Genomic DNA, 18,429 nt, shown 5'->3' with positions numbered 1-18,429 from the left:
CATCCGTGGACTACCGCATTCTGAGTAACGTTATATTCTGTTTACATCCGTGGTTAAACTTTAGACAAATATATAACCTATAAGACAATTATTATATTTAACTATAGCATAGAAAATAAATTATGGATGTTACAACTGTTTTATTTTACAATTTTATTCTTATTAAACATTTTATAATTATCAAATAACCAATAAGGATTTAGCAACCTGTGCAAGAGACGTCGAATGAAGTAGGTTTTGTGTAAATCCGTGACTGCATAAATATAATGTCAATAATGTGTAATAATTGTTTAAATTTAAACAAATTAAGGCAGTGCATTAATTTTTTAACTGATTTCTGTGCAATTTATTTAGGTATAAGGAATTTAAATTGATTAGTAGGTATTAACTAAATACAGTTTAAAATTTATCACATAGGTACCTATTATAATTAATCGTCGTTTGGAAATTGTGATTTTTATTTTTAGGAAAAACTGTGCTTGTAGAAAAAGTATAGTGTGAAACACGTGCAGAAAGGTAATTTCTCACTCGTTTGAATTGCGGCACTCGCTTGCGCTCGTACCGCAACTTTTCAAACTCGTGAGAAATTAGTACCTTTCTGCACTTGTTGCACAATATACTATTAAAGCACTAGTGCCTTAAAGTAGCATTTTTAACGCACGTATGAAGTGCTAAAAATTGCATTTTTAACATGTTTGTAGAAAAAGGTTATTAATGTAGATGTCCATACTACTCAAAAAATTTGGTTTCGGCCTGGAGGGGGATGTGTCACGAGAAAAATCTTATTTCTCTGGACTATAATGTTGTACCTAGTCTTTATTCGAAGACAACAGACTGACGTATGCTTGTTTGGTTTATATTACCAAATAATAAGTGATGTAGTCATTAATAAATAATGTAAGTCAATTTACTATATATGTATAGTAGGAAAAATGAAAGAATGCCCATGAGCGATCATATTAAACACATCTTTTCTATGTTCCAGAAAATAATGAACTGGTACCAATACTATAAGAACAGCCAACCAACCAACCAGCAGTACCAACGATATAGGTATTACATGTACTTGCGTTGGCCAATTTCTTTTGTTACACGATGACAGAAAAATGCAGCGTGTTTTATATGTTCTTTCATGGGTAATCTTTCATTTTTTCGACTGTATTTCTTAAAACCTGATAATCGAACAAGATATACGATAGGAACTGACAGCTCGTGATATATTGGTGAAGTACTGCAACCAGTTTTACATCCCTACATACAAACAATTCTAAATGCATTCTTCAAACAGGATAACTTCTTCTTCTTGTAGTTCCTTCTCCTATCGGAGGTTGGCTATCATCAAAGCTATCCGTACCTTATTGGCGGCTGCTCTGAAAAGATCTACTGAAAATTTATATTGAAAATATATTATTATATTATTATATAATAATATTTATATTGAAAAAATAAAAAAATAAATAATAAAAAAAATAATATGTATACAAAAATTTAAAAAAAAAACTAGAAAAAAGAAAACAAAAAAAATAACAAAAAATATTAAAAAACAAAAACAAAAAAAACAAACAAAAAATAAATAAAAAAGTATAATAAATTATAAAATAAAAAAGGGAAAGAGATTAAAAACACAAAGAAGGTCTAAACCGCCGCGGTGTCGAACCGGGTTGAAGCCTTAGTGCTGTGTTAAAAAAAACTTATATATTTATTAGTGTTAAGTCTTAGCATTTAGTTTTTTGTGAATTTCATTATTTGTAAATTAATTTAAGTTGGTTATGGCCATGAATGAAGGGTATACCTGCCGGTCAATTTAATGTTTCCACCCCCCTTTTTGGTTTTTTTTCCTTTGTATTGATTTCAGTATCTATCTATGTATGTATGTGCGTGCATAAGTATTATATGTGCGAATATGTACGTATTCTTATTATATTTGGAATATTGTAGCAAACAGTAATTTAGTATCTATCGTGGCTGAATGGATCAAATAATCCAAAGCCAATAAGGAAAGAAAAAAAAAAGATGTTAAACTTAAATTTTTTTGTATGCATTTTCTCAAAAAAATTGCCATGGAGAGAACGTGCTATTCAAATATTTTTTCAGTGACAATAGTGTTACATTTTCATAAAATATCTCATCTAATTTTTATAATAGAACTCTTTAACACTCCTCATTTGTATATTAATATTATACACGAATTATACGACATATAAAAGAAGCCCGAAACAAATGAGAAGCATTAAAAAGCCCTATACAAATATCTAATATACTTAGTTACAACACTTTTCCTAAATAATTTAAAAAATCTGTACCGATTCTGTCGCTATTCAAAGACCTTCTCCACTAAAATGCCACTCACCTGCGTATCCCTATGGACACTGTACGTGCTCCAACAACAGGGCTCCACTTGGTTCGAATCCAATCCCCAGAACTCCAATTCCTCTTCAAAAAGGGGGCCGCATACGTTGGTGGGATAATGGAGCTTACCCGTTCTGGAAACAAAAAGAACGTAAAATAAATTCGCAATTAATTAGTTGTTAATTAAAGTACAACCGTTTTGTAACGTTATAAACGGTATTTTTAAATAATTATTTTATTCTATTTTCTTTAATATGTTATTAATGATATTCTTTAATATGTTCTTAATATAACGTTATTAATAATACGAGTGAAGAGTTTGGTCTGTCACTAAACATACAGAAAATTAAATTCATGGTTATATCAAAGAAAAATATTAGAAACATCAATCTACACGTAAATAATAAGACGATAGAACGAGTTCAGAATTATAACTATTTAGGGACAAACATTAGTGAAACAAACTATTATACCAAAGAAATCCAAATTAGAATAGAAAAGGCTAGAAGTGCATTCACTAATATGAAACAAATATTATGTAGTAGAGACCTCAGCCTAAATCTTAGAAAGCGAGTATTAAAATGTTATGTATTTTCTTTCCTTTTGTATGTTGTGGAGACATGGACCCTCAATAGACAACGCCTCAATACATTGGAAGCATTTGAGATGTGGACGTATCGAAGAATGCTGAGAATCTCCTGGACAGACAGAATAACCAATGAGGAAGTACTAAGAGGAATACAGAACAGCAGGGAGATACTGCATTCCATCAAAATAAGAAAACTTCAATACTTGGGTCATATAACACGTGGTGACAGATATGAACTCCTAAAATTAATTATCCAGGGAAAGATTCAAGGAAGGCGCAGCATAGGTAGGAGAAAAATGTCCTGGCGAAGAAATCTCAGAGAATGGTTTGGATGCAGCTCAACTGAACTCTTTCGGGTTGTAGTATCAAAAGTGAGAATAGCAATGATGATTACCAACCTTCGTCGCGGAGATAGCACGTAAAGAAGAAGAAATAATATTCTTGTTTTATTTGTTTTACTTGTTTCGCGTTAAAAACTTGGTTGGCGCTCTCTTAGAGGCATCTCTCTTTTTATCTAATAATTCTGCCTTAATACGGAACATGCTTATTCCATCCTTCTTTACTGTAGATGCATTCTAACATCTAATTTTATGGTCCTTACTTCGTTGTCATTTCAATGACATAACAGTGAAATAGCGGAAATATCAATATTGGAGACAACGAAGTAGAGCTAGTGGAAAAATATCTACATATACCTTGGGCACGAAATAAAGATCACAAGAGACCACCAAACATGCGAACTACGAAGAAGAATAAACCTAGCATGGGCAGCCTATGGAAAACTTAAAGACATCTTTAAAAGCGATATACCAATTTCTTTAAAACGTAAAACATTTGACCAATGTGTGTTGCCTGTGATGACTTATGGTGCCGAAACTTTGACATTGACAGCTACAACTTCTAAAACGCTGCAAATAGCTCAGAGGAAAATGGAAAGGTTTATGCTGAGTACTATATCGCTTAGTGACCGAGATATAAATGAAGACTTAACCCTTAAACGCCCAACCTTTTTTAGGTTCCATGTACGCCCAAGGGTGGGTAAAAAATGTCCACCTCGAGAATAGCTAATATATTTATTGAGAGTTGTTGGAAATGCATTAAACTTAAGAATCTTATGCTTATTAAACACAGCATCTTTCAAATATTAATATAAACAACTTACAAAGCTTACAACAAAATTACAATGTACATCAAAATTAACATACCAGTAAAAGCCTCTAATTCAGATTTGTCGATTTTCTCCACATTCTTCCTTTCAGCCTCCTCATTGACGGATAATTATGTCGAATATGTAATTATACGTCCATAATTATATGGAATGTGTTCCTACCAACGAGATTATAGGTTCTACTCACGTGCACGTACATTGCATGTACATTGCACGTGAGTATAACCTATAATTTTCTTAAGCGTAGTCAAAATTTCAGTATCTTTGCATTATTTTATCAGGTTATATTCATTTTAGGTAAACACTGATGATGACTGGTGAACCAGTCGAAAGCTAGTTATGTTTTGATGTGGCCCTTTAGAGGGATTTTAAATATACCTTTTATACAGGATTTTAATGTTTTTCCCTTAGAATAAATAAAAAGTTTCTTTTGAATGAGATATTTACTTACTTACTCCGTGGCGTTACAACCCTTCGTGGGTTTTAGCCGACTCGACAACATGCCTCCATAACATACCTCCACACAATTAGATATTTGAAATTAAAAATAACACTACATTTTCTCTTAGTTTTTCACCCCTGTAATTTATAAGCATTATAGAAAATTTCAGGGAGTTCGGCCCTCGGTAAGAACTTAATCTTTCATTCTGCGTTTAAATTTTTCAAAAATACTTATTAGTTTTCTAAGGATTCCAAAAAAAATTAATCCCCATTTGAATAGCATTGCAGCCGAAAATAGGTACCCATTCCCTTAAGGGGAATTTCAATTTCGTTTCGTTTTGATTCAGAGGCGAGCATGCAGCTACACTGAAGACGTTGTAAAAAGAAACAGCTGTCTGTACATTGTGCATCTCCTCTGAATCGAAATGAAACATAAAAATTGTCTTTCACTACATTTAAACTTTTAAATTTTAAATTATTCTAATAAACCAAAAATAAAATAAGTAATATAGCTTTATACGCCAGTCAATGGGAGCAAGAATAGGATATTACCTCCGAATTCTATCCTACTGCATGGATTTTAATGAAATTTTGGGCCTAGCCTCTACTTATCTCCTAATTCAAAGTCTACCCTATGCCGATGTGTGCTTTTATCTTGGGGGTGGTTCCCACCCCTTCTTAGGGGTGGAAAAATTTTTGGTTAAAATTACCACGGAATTCGCTAGAGAACCTAATTCTAAGCAAAAACTGTTCTATAATTTTTTTTGAAAATTCAATACTTTTTGAGATATTCGTGGTTGAAAATTGGCCATTTTCATTGACATAATACCTTTTCGAACGGTTTTTTGCGAATACCTTAAAAGCTATGCATCAAACTAAAAAAAACTATATTTAACATTTTTTTAGGTTGTAAAAAAACAAAAGAAACACTTGTCTTCATAAATCTTCTAGTTATAATAAAAAAAGAAATATGGTAGGTGAAAATAGTGTGTTTTTTGGTACATTCTCAAATTGGTGTATTCAACTTGAAATAACAGAGAAACGGTCGATTTTAGGTGTATAATGCTACTGATACATTTTGTAGTTCTTAAAAAGACCTTTAAAATGAGCTATATTAAAGGTCCATTACATTAAAACTAAGCCAGATATTATGCTGCAAACAAAATTGATAAATGACTAATGTATTTTAAGGAAAAATGAGAAGTAATTTTAACCCCATCCACCAAAATGTAAATGCATGGTTTTCCTTCTACAATATCTTTTATTATAGCGTTATTTCTATTTTCAAAAAGTTGGACGGGTTTAAAATAAATGGTTTTAAAAAAAAAGATCAAATTATAGAGCGCATTTTTAAATTTTCTTAAAAATCTTCCTTTTTCTCCATGTAACTTGAAAATGATAAGAGATACAGTATTGAAAAATAAAAAAGAGATTTTTATCCGAGAAAGCCCTACATTTTTGTGTGGTATCTTTTTTTCGTATCTCTTATCTTTTTCGAGTTACATGGAGGAAAAAAGATTTTTAAGAAAATTTAAAAATGCGCTCTATAATTTGATCTTATTTTTTTCAAAAACCATTCATTTTAATCCAGCCCAACTTTTTGAACATAGAAATAGCACTATCATAAAAAGGACTGTAGAAGGAAAAACGATGTATTTAAATTCTGATGGATGAGGGGTTAAATAAACTTCTCATTTCTTCTTAAAATACATTAGTCATAAATTTTTTGCAGAATATCTCGCTTAGTTTGCATGTAATCGACAATTAGTACTGCTTATTTTAAAGGTCTTTTCAAGCACTACAAAAGTTATTAGTATTATTTTACACCTAAAATCGACAGTTTCTCTGTTATTTCAAGTTGAATACACCGATTTGAGCATGCAGCTAAATAAACAAAAAACAAACTCTTCTTACCTACCATATCCCTCTTTGTTTTTTAACTAGAAGATTTATGAAGGAACGAATCTCTCTGTGTTTTTATAACCTACAGAAATGTTTTATATAGTTTTTTTGTTAGATGCATAGTTTTTAAGGTATTCGCAAAAATCCGTCCGAAAAGGTGTCATTGTTCAATGAAAATGGCCAATTTTCAACCACGAATAACTCAAAAAGTATTGAGTTTTCAAAAAATAATCATAGATCAGTTTTTGCTTAAAAGTAGGTTCTCTAGCCTTTCCCGTGGCTATTTTAACCAAAACATTTTTCACCCCCGAGAAGGGGTGGGGAGCACCCCCAAGATTTATTTATTTTATTTAGCGTATGGCTTAAGTATATCACAGAATATATTTAGATTTATGCATTATACAATGCATCACAAACAGATGTCCAATTTTTTTATATATTCGATTGACCCTTCGGTTGCCATTACAAAGTCTATAGGGTCGCCTGTGTATGCTCTGCTTGGGCAGTCCTGAACAATGTGACTGATTGTATGTCTTGCAGCGCCGCAGTCACAAGAAGGCGAGGGGAGTTTACCCCATCTGTGGAGGGAGTCGGCGCATCTTCCACAGTTTGTTCGAATTCGATTAAGCGCTGCCCAAATCTTACGGGGACGTTCAAATTCGCCAGGTTTCCCTATGATGTCCGGTAGACTATGGTAATGCGGATCTGTCCTACTTTCCCAATCTTCTCTCCATCGGGTATTTAAGTCAAAGTTGGATTGCTGCAGCGCTTGAGCAGATTGTAGAGGGGGTAACATGGATCGGAGAAGGTTTCCAAGAATATCGGGGATGTCGTTGTGGACTAGAAGCTGGCGACTGTCCATTATTTTGTTATATTCTTTAACCAATGCATGTTCGCGGCGTAGGTTGGGTGGTGCTATATTACTAAGGGTAGGTAGCCACATTGTAGGGGTGGGCTTAATTGTGCCTGTTATCATACGCATAGTACGGTTTAGTTGGGTGTCGACCAGGTGGGTATGTCTGCTATTTAGCCACACTGGAGCACAGTATGCTGCCACCGGATATATCAGGCCAAGAGCAGAGGATCTTAATGTTGATGCTGTGGACCCCCATGTAGTGCCGCAGAGTTTCTGTATTATATTGTTGCGTGTTTTCAATTTTGCTGCTGTTTTCGTCAGGTGTTCTCTGAATGTGAGCGTTCTGTCTAGAGTAACCCCAAGGTATTTCTGGTATTTATTGTGTTTTAACAGCTTGTTATTAAAATACACTCGCAATTCTCTGTTTGCCAACTTGTTGTTTAGATGAAAAGCTGATACTTCAGTTTTTGTAGTACTTGGCTGTAGTCTCCATTTCTTAAGGTATTCGCTGAGGATGGATAAGTCATTCGTGAGAGTGATTTCTGTAGTTTCTAAAGATTGGTGGCTTGTTGCAAGGGTCCAGTCGTCAGCATATCCAAACTTCCGAGATTCGGTTTCAGGCATGTAAGCAATATAGAGGCTGAAAAGTAAAGGGGCAAGGACAGAACCCTGTGGAAGACCATTGTTAAGTTTCATCTGTCTACTCGTCTCCTTTCCCATTATAACCTGGAAGGCTCTGTTGGTCAGCATGTTGTCAATGAGGTTAATTATCTTTCTGCAGGGGATAATGCGGGCCAGTTTATATATTAATCCCTGTCTCCAAACAGTATCATATGCTGCTGTTAGATCTATAAATACTGTTGCTGTCTTTTGTTTCTCCCCAAGATAAAAGCGCACATCGGCATAGGGTAGACTTTGTTTCTTGAGCTATTCCCTACTTACTGTGAAAATATCAAGTAAATCGATGTAGTAAGATGGAATTCGGAGCCAAATACCCCCATTGACTGCCCATTACTCAAAATCAATCTCAGTCATTCAGGTACCTGCAATCAGTTTTATATTTAACTATTTTCATTCCCATTCCCGGATAGACTCAACTCAGGCTCGCATTCCAATCATAATGTAAAATCGATTAGTTTTGCGAACAATGCAGACGACAGACCTTCGTGTGCAAGTCGAATTCATTCTGCCCTAAAAGTGTAATTAACTGGTTTCTAATACGTTAATGAGGAACCAAATCTATTCACGAATGCCGGCTTATCTAATTAAGTCAGCAGAAAGCACACGTTTTAGTTGAGTTCTCTTTCGCAGAGTACGAGAACGAGTAGAATTGCAGGAAGTTTTAAATAAAATAAAACGACTACTACTTCTTTTAAACGATTTTGTTAAGTGGTTACTTGTTTTTTTACTGTAACTGTTTCACGGTTATAACATTGATATAATCTACCGTTCTTATAACAAACAAATTTCCATTTTTGTCAAAAGCAGAAGCATTCGTAGGTTACATTTACACGAATTAACAACTAATTGAAAAATAGTGGCTAAGATACATTCGTTCATTTACCTTTTGTAGATTTTAAGAGCGCCTATGACTCGATATCTTGAACCAAGATGGTTCTGTTTCACCCTGTAGAAAATAATATTCGTTAAACATACAAACCGATACTTGATCCTAGAAGTGATCTAACCGGTCATAAAAGCCGCTAAAACGAAAAATTTGCCGCCAGTTTTCCAGTTTCAACAGCCAGTTTGCTACAAGCTCACTTTTGGATCAGTCGCATGATCTCGTAAGCCACGCACTGCAAAAAAACCGCTAATATTCACTCCTTTGGTGTTATACCTATTTAGGTGTTCACATTGCATTCTTCTATGAAGAATACCATTGAATCAATCGATTTAATACAGTAATTAACAGTAATTAGTATGTAATAACCTCAGTTGAATTCGCACCTTTTACTCCGCAGAAGCTACGTTGCCAGTATTCGCCGTAACATAGAAAACATTCCTCTAAGCAGCAACTACTATTGTTGTAATTAGATATATAGTGATAACAGTGAATTGCAGTGACATTCCAAAAGCAGTGTTTCCGGACATTATCACCTTTTCCTATTCACTATTTGTCCTAGAATGAAATTTGTTGCATTTAAACCGTTTTTGAAGTAAGTTTTGGAAAGTAGTAAGTAAAAATTAGTTTAATCTTTAAATAAAATACAAATAATATGTTGAAAGTATATTTATTTCGTTAAAATCATATAATAGAAGTATACCTGCTTAGGTGCTTACAATGTACACACACATTTTTTTTTATTCCAGCCCATGGCTGGTGATACTTTAGTCTATTTTATACGCCCTTTCTCAACCACAAGATATGGGAAGCAATGGAAAAAGTCCCATGAATATTAATAAAAGTAGTAAAAACAATCTACAAGAATAACAGTCTATCTAAGTTTCTATCAAAACTAGCAATAGAATATGTAGTCCGTTTAAGATGACAAAGGGACTGCTACAGGGCTGATACACATCCCCTATTCTGTTCAAAATATTTCTAGAAAAAAACCTGAAACCATGGAAAAAAAGTACGAAGGACTGGGCATACCAGTAAGCAACGAATACCTATACAGGGTGTTTCATTAATAATTGTCCATATAGTAACTGGAGAAACTTTAGCACAAAATACGAAGATTTAACCTAAAACACTTAAATAAAATGTGGTTTCTTACTGAGTTACAGGGTGTTTTATCTAAAAATTTAAAAAATATTTTTGCTCAGCATTTTAAAACTATTCGACATATCCTTTTCATACTTGGCAGGAAGTATAGGTATTGTACAAACTACTAAATTATATTAAACAAACGTTTCTGGTTATTACCAGAGGCGTACGACGAGGAAAAGTGAATGGTTGACCCATTCCAAATTCTACGCCACTGGCGAAATTGCTATTTTAGTTCAATTTTTGGATTCTCCAATACTTTCTATGAAAATAATATACTCTTCATTCGTAACGATAAAGTCATTAGCTTTCGAGATATTTGAAGTTTAAAATGAAACGACACGGTTATTTTGATTAATGTATTGTGTCGTTTCATTTTTAATTTCAAATATCTCGAAAACTAATCCTTTTATCGTTATGAATGAAGAGTATATTATTTACATAAAAAGTATTGCAAAATTATAAAATTACACTAAAATAGCAATTTCGTCAGTGGCGTAGAATTTGGGAAGGTTCAACCAGCCACTATCCCCTGTCGTACGTCTCTGGTAGTAGCTAGAAACGTTTATTTATCTTAATTTAGTAGGGTGTACAGTACCTACACTTTCTGCCAAGTATGGTAAGGATACTCCAAATAGTTTTATAGTACTGGGTACAAATAATTTTTAAATTTTAATCATATGAATCATATCATAAATTAATCAAAATAACTGTGCCGTTTCATATTTAACTTGAAATATCTCGAAAACTAATGACTTTATCGCTACCAATGAAGAGTATATTATTTACGTGGAAAGTATTGGAGAATCTAAAAATAGCACTAAAATAGTTATTCCTCCAGTGGTGTAGAATTTGAGAAGGGTCAACCATTCACCATCCCCTTTCGTACGCCTCTGGTAGTAGCTAGAAACGTTTGTTTATCATTATTTAGTAGGGTGTCTAGTAGTCGCACTTTCTGCTAAGTATAAAAAAGATACGTCAAACAGTTTTAAAATGCTGAGCCAAAATAGTTTTTAAATTTTTAGATAAAACACCCTGTAACTCTGTAAGGAAGCACATTTTATTAAAGTGTTTTAGGTTAAATCTTCGTATTTTGTGCTAAAGTTTCTCCAGTCACTATATGGACAATTATTAATGAAACACCCTGTATACCGTAAGTTTTGCTGACGACCAAATAGTAATTGTTCGGGAATCTTTATTTCTTTATTTTATATTGACTCTCATTCTAATATCTATTTATTGTCGGGTAGAATAAGTTTTGATAATTTAATAATTATATTTAGTTGCTTTGGTCTGCCCCTGTAAAATGATGCAGAATAACCTTGTGTGTCTTCAAACTTAAATAAATGCTCAATTTCAATTTTTACGCATCCACAAGTGCAAAATTCGCTTTTCGAATCGTATACAATCAGTGTTGCCAATCGCATATCTCTCGATTATCCGATGATCGCACGAAAAATATGAATGGACATTATCCGTTGAGTACCTTTAGGACAAAAAGGTACGACTTCGCTCCAAGCCTTCAACGAAAGAACTTACGAATTCCAAATTTTTTCGCCTTTCATCTAACTGACGGCACCGTCCGCGAGTGCTAGAATTTCATGGAAGCAGTGATGAATTGAGTCATTACACCTGCGTCTGCATAACCAAATCCTAAAGAATACCAATTTTCAAGGTAAGCGATTTGTGCAAAGCTTGTGGAAACATATTATTTTAAATTCAATTTTTTACAAGTCAGTTTTCATATTTTCTGCAGTTTTCATACAGTAATCGCACATGACGAAGATGACCTCTTTATGGTGAGAAAACTGGAACAGTCGTATACAAAAAATGGAATGGAAATAAACCTAAAGAAAACTGAATAACTAACAACGTAAAATACACAAATAAAACAGCTGGAAATAGACGAAAGTAAACAAGTCAAAGGAACTGACAAGTAGAAGTATTTAGATTTCATAATAACAACCAAAGGAAAAGCTGAAGAAGGTATAAAAAATGGATTAGGTCAAACAAGAGACTGCATACGAGAATTGTAGACCATTTGACAGAAATATGAAAAATGTACTAAGACGATTATTATACATTGGAGACCGTGGAACCACAAGCGAAAAAGGCGAAGGCCACATATGCGATGGTCAGATGACCAGGATGACCTGCAAAAACACACTGAAGGAAAAGGAGGCCTGTATCCAAGGATGGATGTTTAGAGCTCATTAGATAGATAGATAGACTGTGGGATAAGAACGTAAGTATAAAACAAAAAACGCTGGACGGAAGGGCCACCCGAGAACTTTCTCATACCGATCTATTATCGTTATGGTACTAGATACTGGCATTCTATAAAAATAACAAAATTACTCGTTATTTTGATATTTTAGAAACACCTTCTGTACTTGAAAGTATTTTATGGTTCTACGCATCATTAATTCCTGCATTTGAGAAAATATTCGATGCCATATTTCGGGGACACACTATAGATGTATAGATTATTGCATAAATCAATAGAATATTATAGTCATACTTTCATTTTAAATTAGTTCATTTTTCTGAGAAATTAATAGTTTACAATATTTGCATTTCATTCTATTTCGATTACGCCAGTCAATGCGTGAGATTAAGAACAAGATATTATCTACGAATTCTATCCTACTGCATGGATTTTAATGAAATTTTGGGAGTAGCCCAATCTCCTAATTCAAAGAGATTGCTCTTAATTCAAAGTCTATCCTATATACTATGGCGCTTTTATCATGGGGGCGGTTACCACCACTTCTCAGGGGTGAAATATTTTTATTTTCAAATTACATGGAGAAAAAGGAAGATTTTTAAGAAAATTTAAAAATTCGTTTTATAATTTGATCACATTTTTTACAAAAACCATTCATTTTAAACCCGTTCAACTTTTTGAAAATAGAAATAAAACTATATTAAAAGGTATTGCAAAAGAAAAACAATGCATTTAAATTTTAATTCGATGCATAGTTTTTAAGGTTTTCACAAAAAATCCGTTTGAAAAGGTGTCATTTTTCAATGAAAATGGCCAATAAGTATTGAGTTCTCAAAAAAAAAAAGTATAGACCAGTTTTTGCTTAGAAATAGGTTCTTTAGGCACTTCCGTGCTTATTTTGACCAACAAATTTTCCACCCCCTTGAAGAAGTGGGAACCGCACCAAGATAAAAAGCGCCATAGTATATAGGGTAGATTTTGTTTCTTGAGCTATTTCCTACTTACTCTGAAAATATCAAGTACATCAATGTAGTAGCAGTAGGATGGAATTCGGAGCCAAATACCCTCATTGACTGCCCTACAATAATGCTCTGCTATCATCGCGTGAGAGAGGACACACATAAGATTATAGCAAAATTTCTATTTACCGTAACTTTTCAAGTTTTTGAGCTACAGCAATGAATTTTATGTCATTGGAAAGGAAATTTTGCATTGTTTCAAAATATGTAAAAATATACAGGGCGAATCTAAAAAAATTAAGATTTTTTATTCATTTCCGGTTCAACCGGAAGCCATATTTTTGGTAAAATTTATTGTGTTAATGGATAATAAAGTACCATATATGTCTGCAAAATTTCAAATTTTAGTTTCTATTAAGAAGAAAGTTACGGGCACTCGAATATTTATTTATAAAAAAGTCATAACTCCCCTCCTATGGGGAGTTAAGAAATCTGACTAATGTCATTCAATTTACCGACAGGATATCAAAAATATATCAAAAAATAAAAAAATTGCTTTGAGCCATTTTTGAGAAAATCTAGTTCAAATTTATGTCAAATTTCGACCCCTTAATGTAGGCAACCCGTAACTTTTTCTGAAAAACGATAATATTCTTCTTATAGCCCCACCTTTAGGCTATATAACGACTTTTTCAAATTAAACTTATCTTAAACAAGTTTTTAGATAGGTAGGGAAATGTGTCGGGTGGGCGGTCGGCCATGTTGGCCGCCATTTTGAATTTGGAAATGTCAAATTCCGTATTTTTATTTACTTATCGATGAGCTTACTTTGAGTTGAATTTGAGGTTTTTTTTTAAGCTTAGTTTCTCGACAAAATTCTCTTAAACTTACTCATACCGAATTTCATCAAAATCGGTCTGGTAGTTTTTGCTGGGCGGTGGCGACATACGTACGTACGTACGTATAGTACGTACGTACATACTTCCGACATGTATTTTTTATTTGCCTTTTAGACTCAGGGGGACTCAAAACGTCGAAAAAAAGTGAAAACTGAGATAACTTTATCTATTATACTATACTACGTATATAGTAGGATAAAGTAAAAAGAGAAAATATATCACTATGACAAAAAACATCCTGTCTTATGGGTGTGAAAATTGGATAATAAATAATAAAATCAAAAACAAAGTAAGAGCAACAGAGATGGAATTCCTACGGAAACTGCAGAGGAACAGGATGAGATAGAATAAATAACATAAAGATTAGATAAGGGTGGGAATGAGCTCAGATATAATAGACTACATCGAACGCAAGAGATTAGCCTGGTACAACATGTCAGAAGAGCACACCAAAATCGGTGGATAAACAGAATAACAGAGTGGAGCCCGATAGGAAAAAGGAAGAGAGGCAGACCCCGAAGATCTTTCAGAGATAAAGTGGACAAAAAAAATGTGTACATCGGAATGTGTTCTACATATTTTTAATTTGCTTCCTCCATGGTTCAGGTATCCCGTTGGTATAGGGCTTTTCATCAATTGTCATTTGTTTCGAGCTTCTGTTATATGTTGTATAATCTGTGTATAATATTAATATACAGGGATTATATGACATGTGACAGAAGCTCGAAGCAAATGACTGGGAATGAAAAGCCCTATTTATTCGAATCTCAAAAGTTTGGTAAATTGTTGAAATGCCTATAAAAGGCGAGGAAAAAGCGATTAAAAAGATACGGTATTGCACACAACCAAAACGAAGTGTCAATTAAAAAATTTAATTTTCTCTGAATACTTAAATTTAAGTTTATAGGCTTAGCAAATTCAATTTGTTTTATAATTGAAATTTAACAGACTTTGTCTGATTTTCTTTTCATTATTTACGCCGCCAACGTTGGTAAATTGAAAAATATTTTAATTGAAAAGGTCATTTGTTTAACATAATCGCTAAAATCGACTTATAGTCCAGTCTTTAATCTCTTAAATCGGGAAGAAAGGGTGAGATTTGCTGAGAATATCAAATAGAAGGTTCTTGAATTCCAAAGTACAGCCTAGAGCTTCAGAGAAAATGCGCCATTAAGTTCTATTTTGCGCATTAAGGTCTCATTTCAAAAATTTCCTTCACCTCTTATCTAGTCCATGGTAGTTTTTCTCCAAGTTTGTATTGGGCGGCCTCTTTTTCTATTTCCTTGGGGATTCCACTCTAGGGAAGCCTTTGCAATACTGGAGCTATTTTTTCGGGGTGTGTGTCCGATCCAACCCCACCCTCTGGATTTTATTTCATTTTGTACCCTCTTTTGTTCAGTCAGGTGTAGCAGATCTTCGTTTCTAATGATTTATTCCAGAAAATACGAACAATTCTTCATAGTCATTTATTAACCAAGACCTGCACTTTGTTTGTAAGAGTTTTTGTCACTTTCTAGGTTTCACATCCGTAGAGCAGAACAGACGTAACATTTGACTGGAATTTTCTGATCTTTGTCTTTGTAGCATATTGGTCAGATCTTTTAACAGGGTTAAGCATTTTGAATGCTTGTTGAGCTTTTCCTGTTTAAAATCTTGTCAAATATAGACCAGGGCGCATCTGTAAAAATATTAGTACATTTCGACGTTGAGAGGTGACTCAAATTTTTTTGCAGAAATTGCTTGAAAATAACTTAAATAATAATATTTGAGTTGTCCTCCCTCTCAAAAAGGTCCGGAACATTGTTTAAATAATCAAAATGTCAAAAAATGAAGGAAAAAGTCGATTTTTTTCTTCGTTTTTTGATTATAACTTTAAAAGTATTCATTACCGAGAAAAGTTGTACTAACATAAAAGTTGCACAATTAAATTTTCTACAATATAGAATTGGTTAAAAATTTAAAAAATAGTCACCCTTGTTGCAAAATAGCCATAATTGCGAAAAACCATACAAAAACAAGTATTTGCTTTTTACGTTTTTCAACCATTTATGCTACACTTAGGACCTTCATATTTCACCCCAAAAAACTTTATGATACAGTAAAACAGTACTGTAAATTTCATTAAGATCGGTTCAATAGATTTTGCAAAATAAATTTTGCAATCCAGTTTTCGCAAAAAAAATTCATTTTTCAAAATGTTACAGAACTGAAAATAAGGCAGATAGCAAGTTGAATTTTTTTTGCGCATAGAAGTGTACTGTACCTTTCATTTGCAATTTGCAAAATTGAAATCGATTAACTATGGCGGTGTCAGGAAATTTTTTAATTAAACATTAATTATTGGTGCTACGCGCAGGACAGTGGATAGTTTGCTCTGATTGGACATTCCAATGACCTTTGATAATGATTGATACATTTTAATTCTTATAACATTTCGATATAAATAAATAAATTTGTTTATTGCAAAATAAAAACACATACTCTATCTTTTGAAATAACACTTTTTTTAGCAGAAACTTTCTTTGTTCATATATTTTAACTTAGAGAATAAAAGTTTATTATTTTTAAACATATGCAATTGTTTAAACAATATTTTACAAATAATAATAAAATTAGTTTGATTTTTGTGGAATTAAAATATTAAAATACAACAAAATATAGAGTAAGAAAATAATATATTAGATAAAGTTAGGAAGAAATTTTGGTGGAAATCAATTTGCGTGAATCGAACACCGCTGTCCTGCGCGTAGCACCAAAAATTAATGCTTATTTAAAAAATTTCCTGACGCCGTGGTAATTAATCTATTTTAATTTTGCTAATTGCAAATGAAAGGTACAGTACACTTCTATAAGCGAAAAAAAATTCAACTTGCTATCTGCTTTATTTTCAGTCCTGCAACATTAAAAAAAATGAATTTTTTTTGCGAAAGCTTAATTGCAAAATTTGTTTTGCAAAATCTATTAAACAGATCTTAATAAAATTTACAGAGTTATTTTACTATATCATAAAGTTTTTCTGGGTAAAATATGGAGGTCCTAAGTGTAGCGTAAATGGTTGAAAAACGTAAAATGCGAACACTTGTTTTTGTTGGTTTTTTTCTCAATTATTTCTATTTTGCAACAAGGGTGACTATTTTTTAAATTTTTATCCAATTCTATATTGTAGGAAATTTAGTTACGCAACTTTTACGTCAGTACAACTTTTCTCAGAAATGAACAGTTTTAAAGTTATAATCAAAAAACCAATAAAAAATCTAATTTTTTCTTCATATTTTGACATCTTGATTATTTAAACAATGTTCCGGACCATTTTGAGTGAGAGGATAACTATAATATTATTATTTAAGTTATTTTCAAGCAATTTCTGTAAAAAAAGTATGAGTCACCTCTCAACGTCCATCTCAAAACAGATGCGCCCTGGACTAATAGTCGTGATCACTTTTGCCGAATTGTTTTACTCACAAAAATTTACAGGAAGAGCAACTACTGTACAAATGGAATTGAAATTTAACGACCACATGAATTTATTTTTATTAATTTTATTATCCTATATAAATATCCCTAGATTTTTCCGATGTGTGTATACTGGATTATCTCGGAAAAAATATTAATTAAAATTTTCCATTAAAAGTGATTGAATTTTGCTTATAAGGTTTGCCGAGGAAGGGCAGGGCTCGAATTGGGCTGTATATCCCAAAGATGGATGGAAATAATGACTATCATCACATCACACTCTTATTTGTAATATTTTTTGTTTCTTTTTTTTTTTGTTGCATTACCAGTAATATTTATAAAGCCAGATTTTATTTAGAAAACCAACAAAATAGGTAATTAGATTATATAAAAATATATCTTCTTCTTCTTTCTTGTATGTATTCTTTAAAGCTTGTTTCTTCTTCAATATTACCCTCCTGAATTGTTTAGATTATCGCACCATCTTTTTTTTGGTCTGTCAATACTTCTTCGTACATTTGGTAATTTATCTCTTGCTATTCGAACTATCCTACCCTCTGCTATTCTACTAATGCGTTCGTTCCACTCCTGTTTCCGTTTTATCACCCATCGATTTATATCTTCTACATTGCATGCACTTCTTATGTTTTCGATTCTCTCCCTATCCAGCAAACTTTTCCCTGATATTCGTCGAAATATTTTCATCTCTGTTGTTTCTAGTAGTCGTCTCGTTTTAGATGTGTTAGGTCTTGTCTCCGCCGTGTATGTCAATATAGGTCTAATTATTGCTGCCTTATAGATTATTGCTTTTGTGTCTTGTCTTAGGTGTTTGTTCTTCCAGATTGTGTCATTAAGATATCCCGCCGTTTTACTTGC

General features: G+C 32.9%; 1 protein-coding gene across 5 annotated transcripts in view; it reads right to left on the bottom strand.

Annotated features, from left to right (window-relative positions):
- The window catches only part of LOC114328732 (potassium voltage-gated channel protein Shaw), a 597,781-nt gene that overhangs the window by 232,007 nt on the left and 347,345 nt on the right, over positions 1–18,429 (bottom strand). For all 5 annotated transcript variants that reach the window (XM_028277676.2, XM_028277680.2, XM_028277679.2 and 2 more), the window contains exon 3: positions 2,351–2,483. In XM_028277676.2, coding sequence (XP_028133477.1) covers positions 2,351–2,483 — 133 coding nt within the window. The remainder of the gene's footprint in view (positions 1–2,350; positions 2,484–18,429) is intronic.

Source organism: Diabrotica virgifera, chromosome 7 (genome assembly GCF_917563875.1).
Source record: "Diabrotica virgifera virgifera chromosome 7, PGI_DIABVI_V3a".
NCBI lineage: Eukaryota > Metazoa > Arthropoda > Insecta > Coleoptera > Chrysomelidae > Diabrotica > Diabrotica virgifera.
The sequence above is the reverse complement of the archived record's forward strand: the minus strand, read 5'-3'. Positions and strand labels throughout refer to the sequence as shown.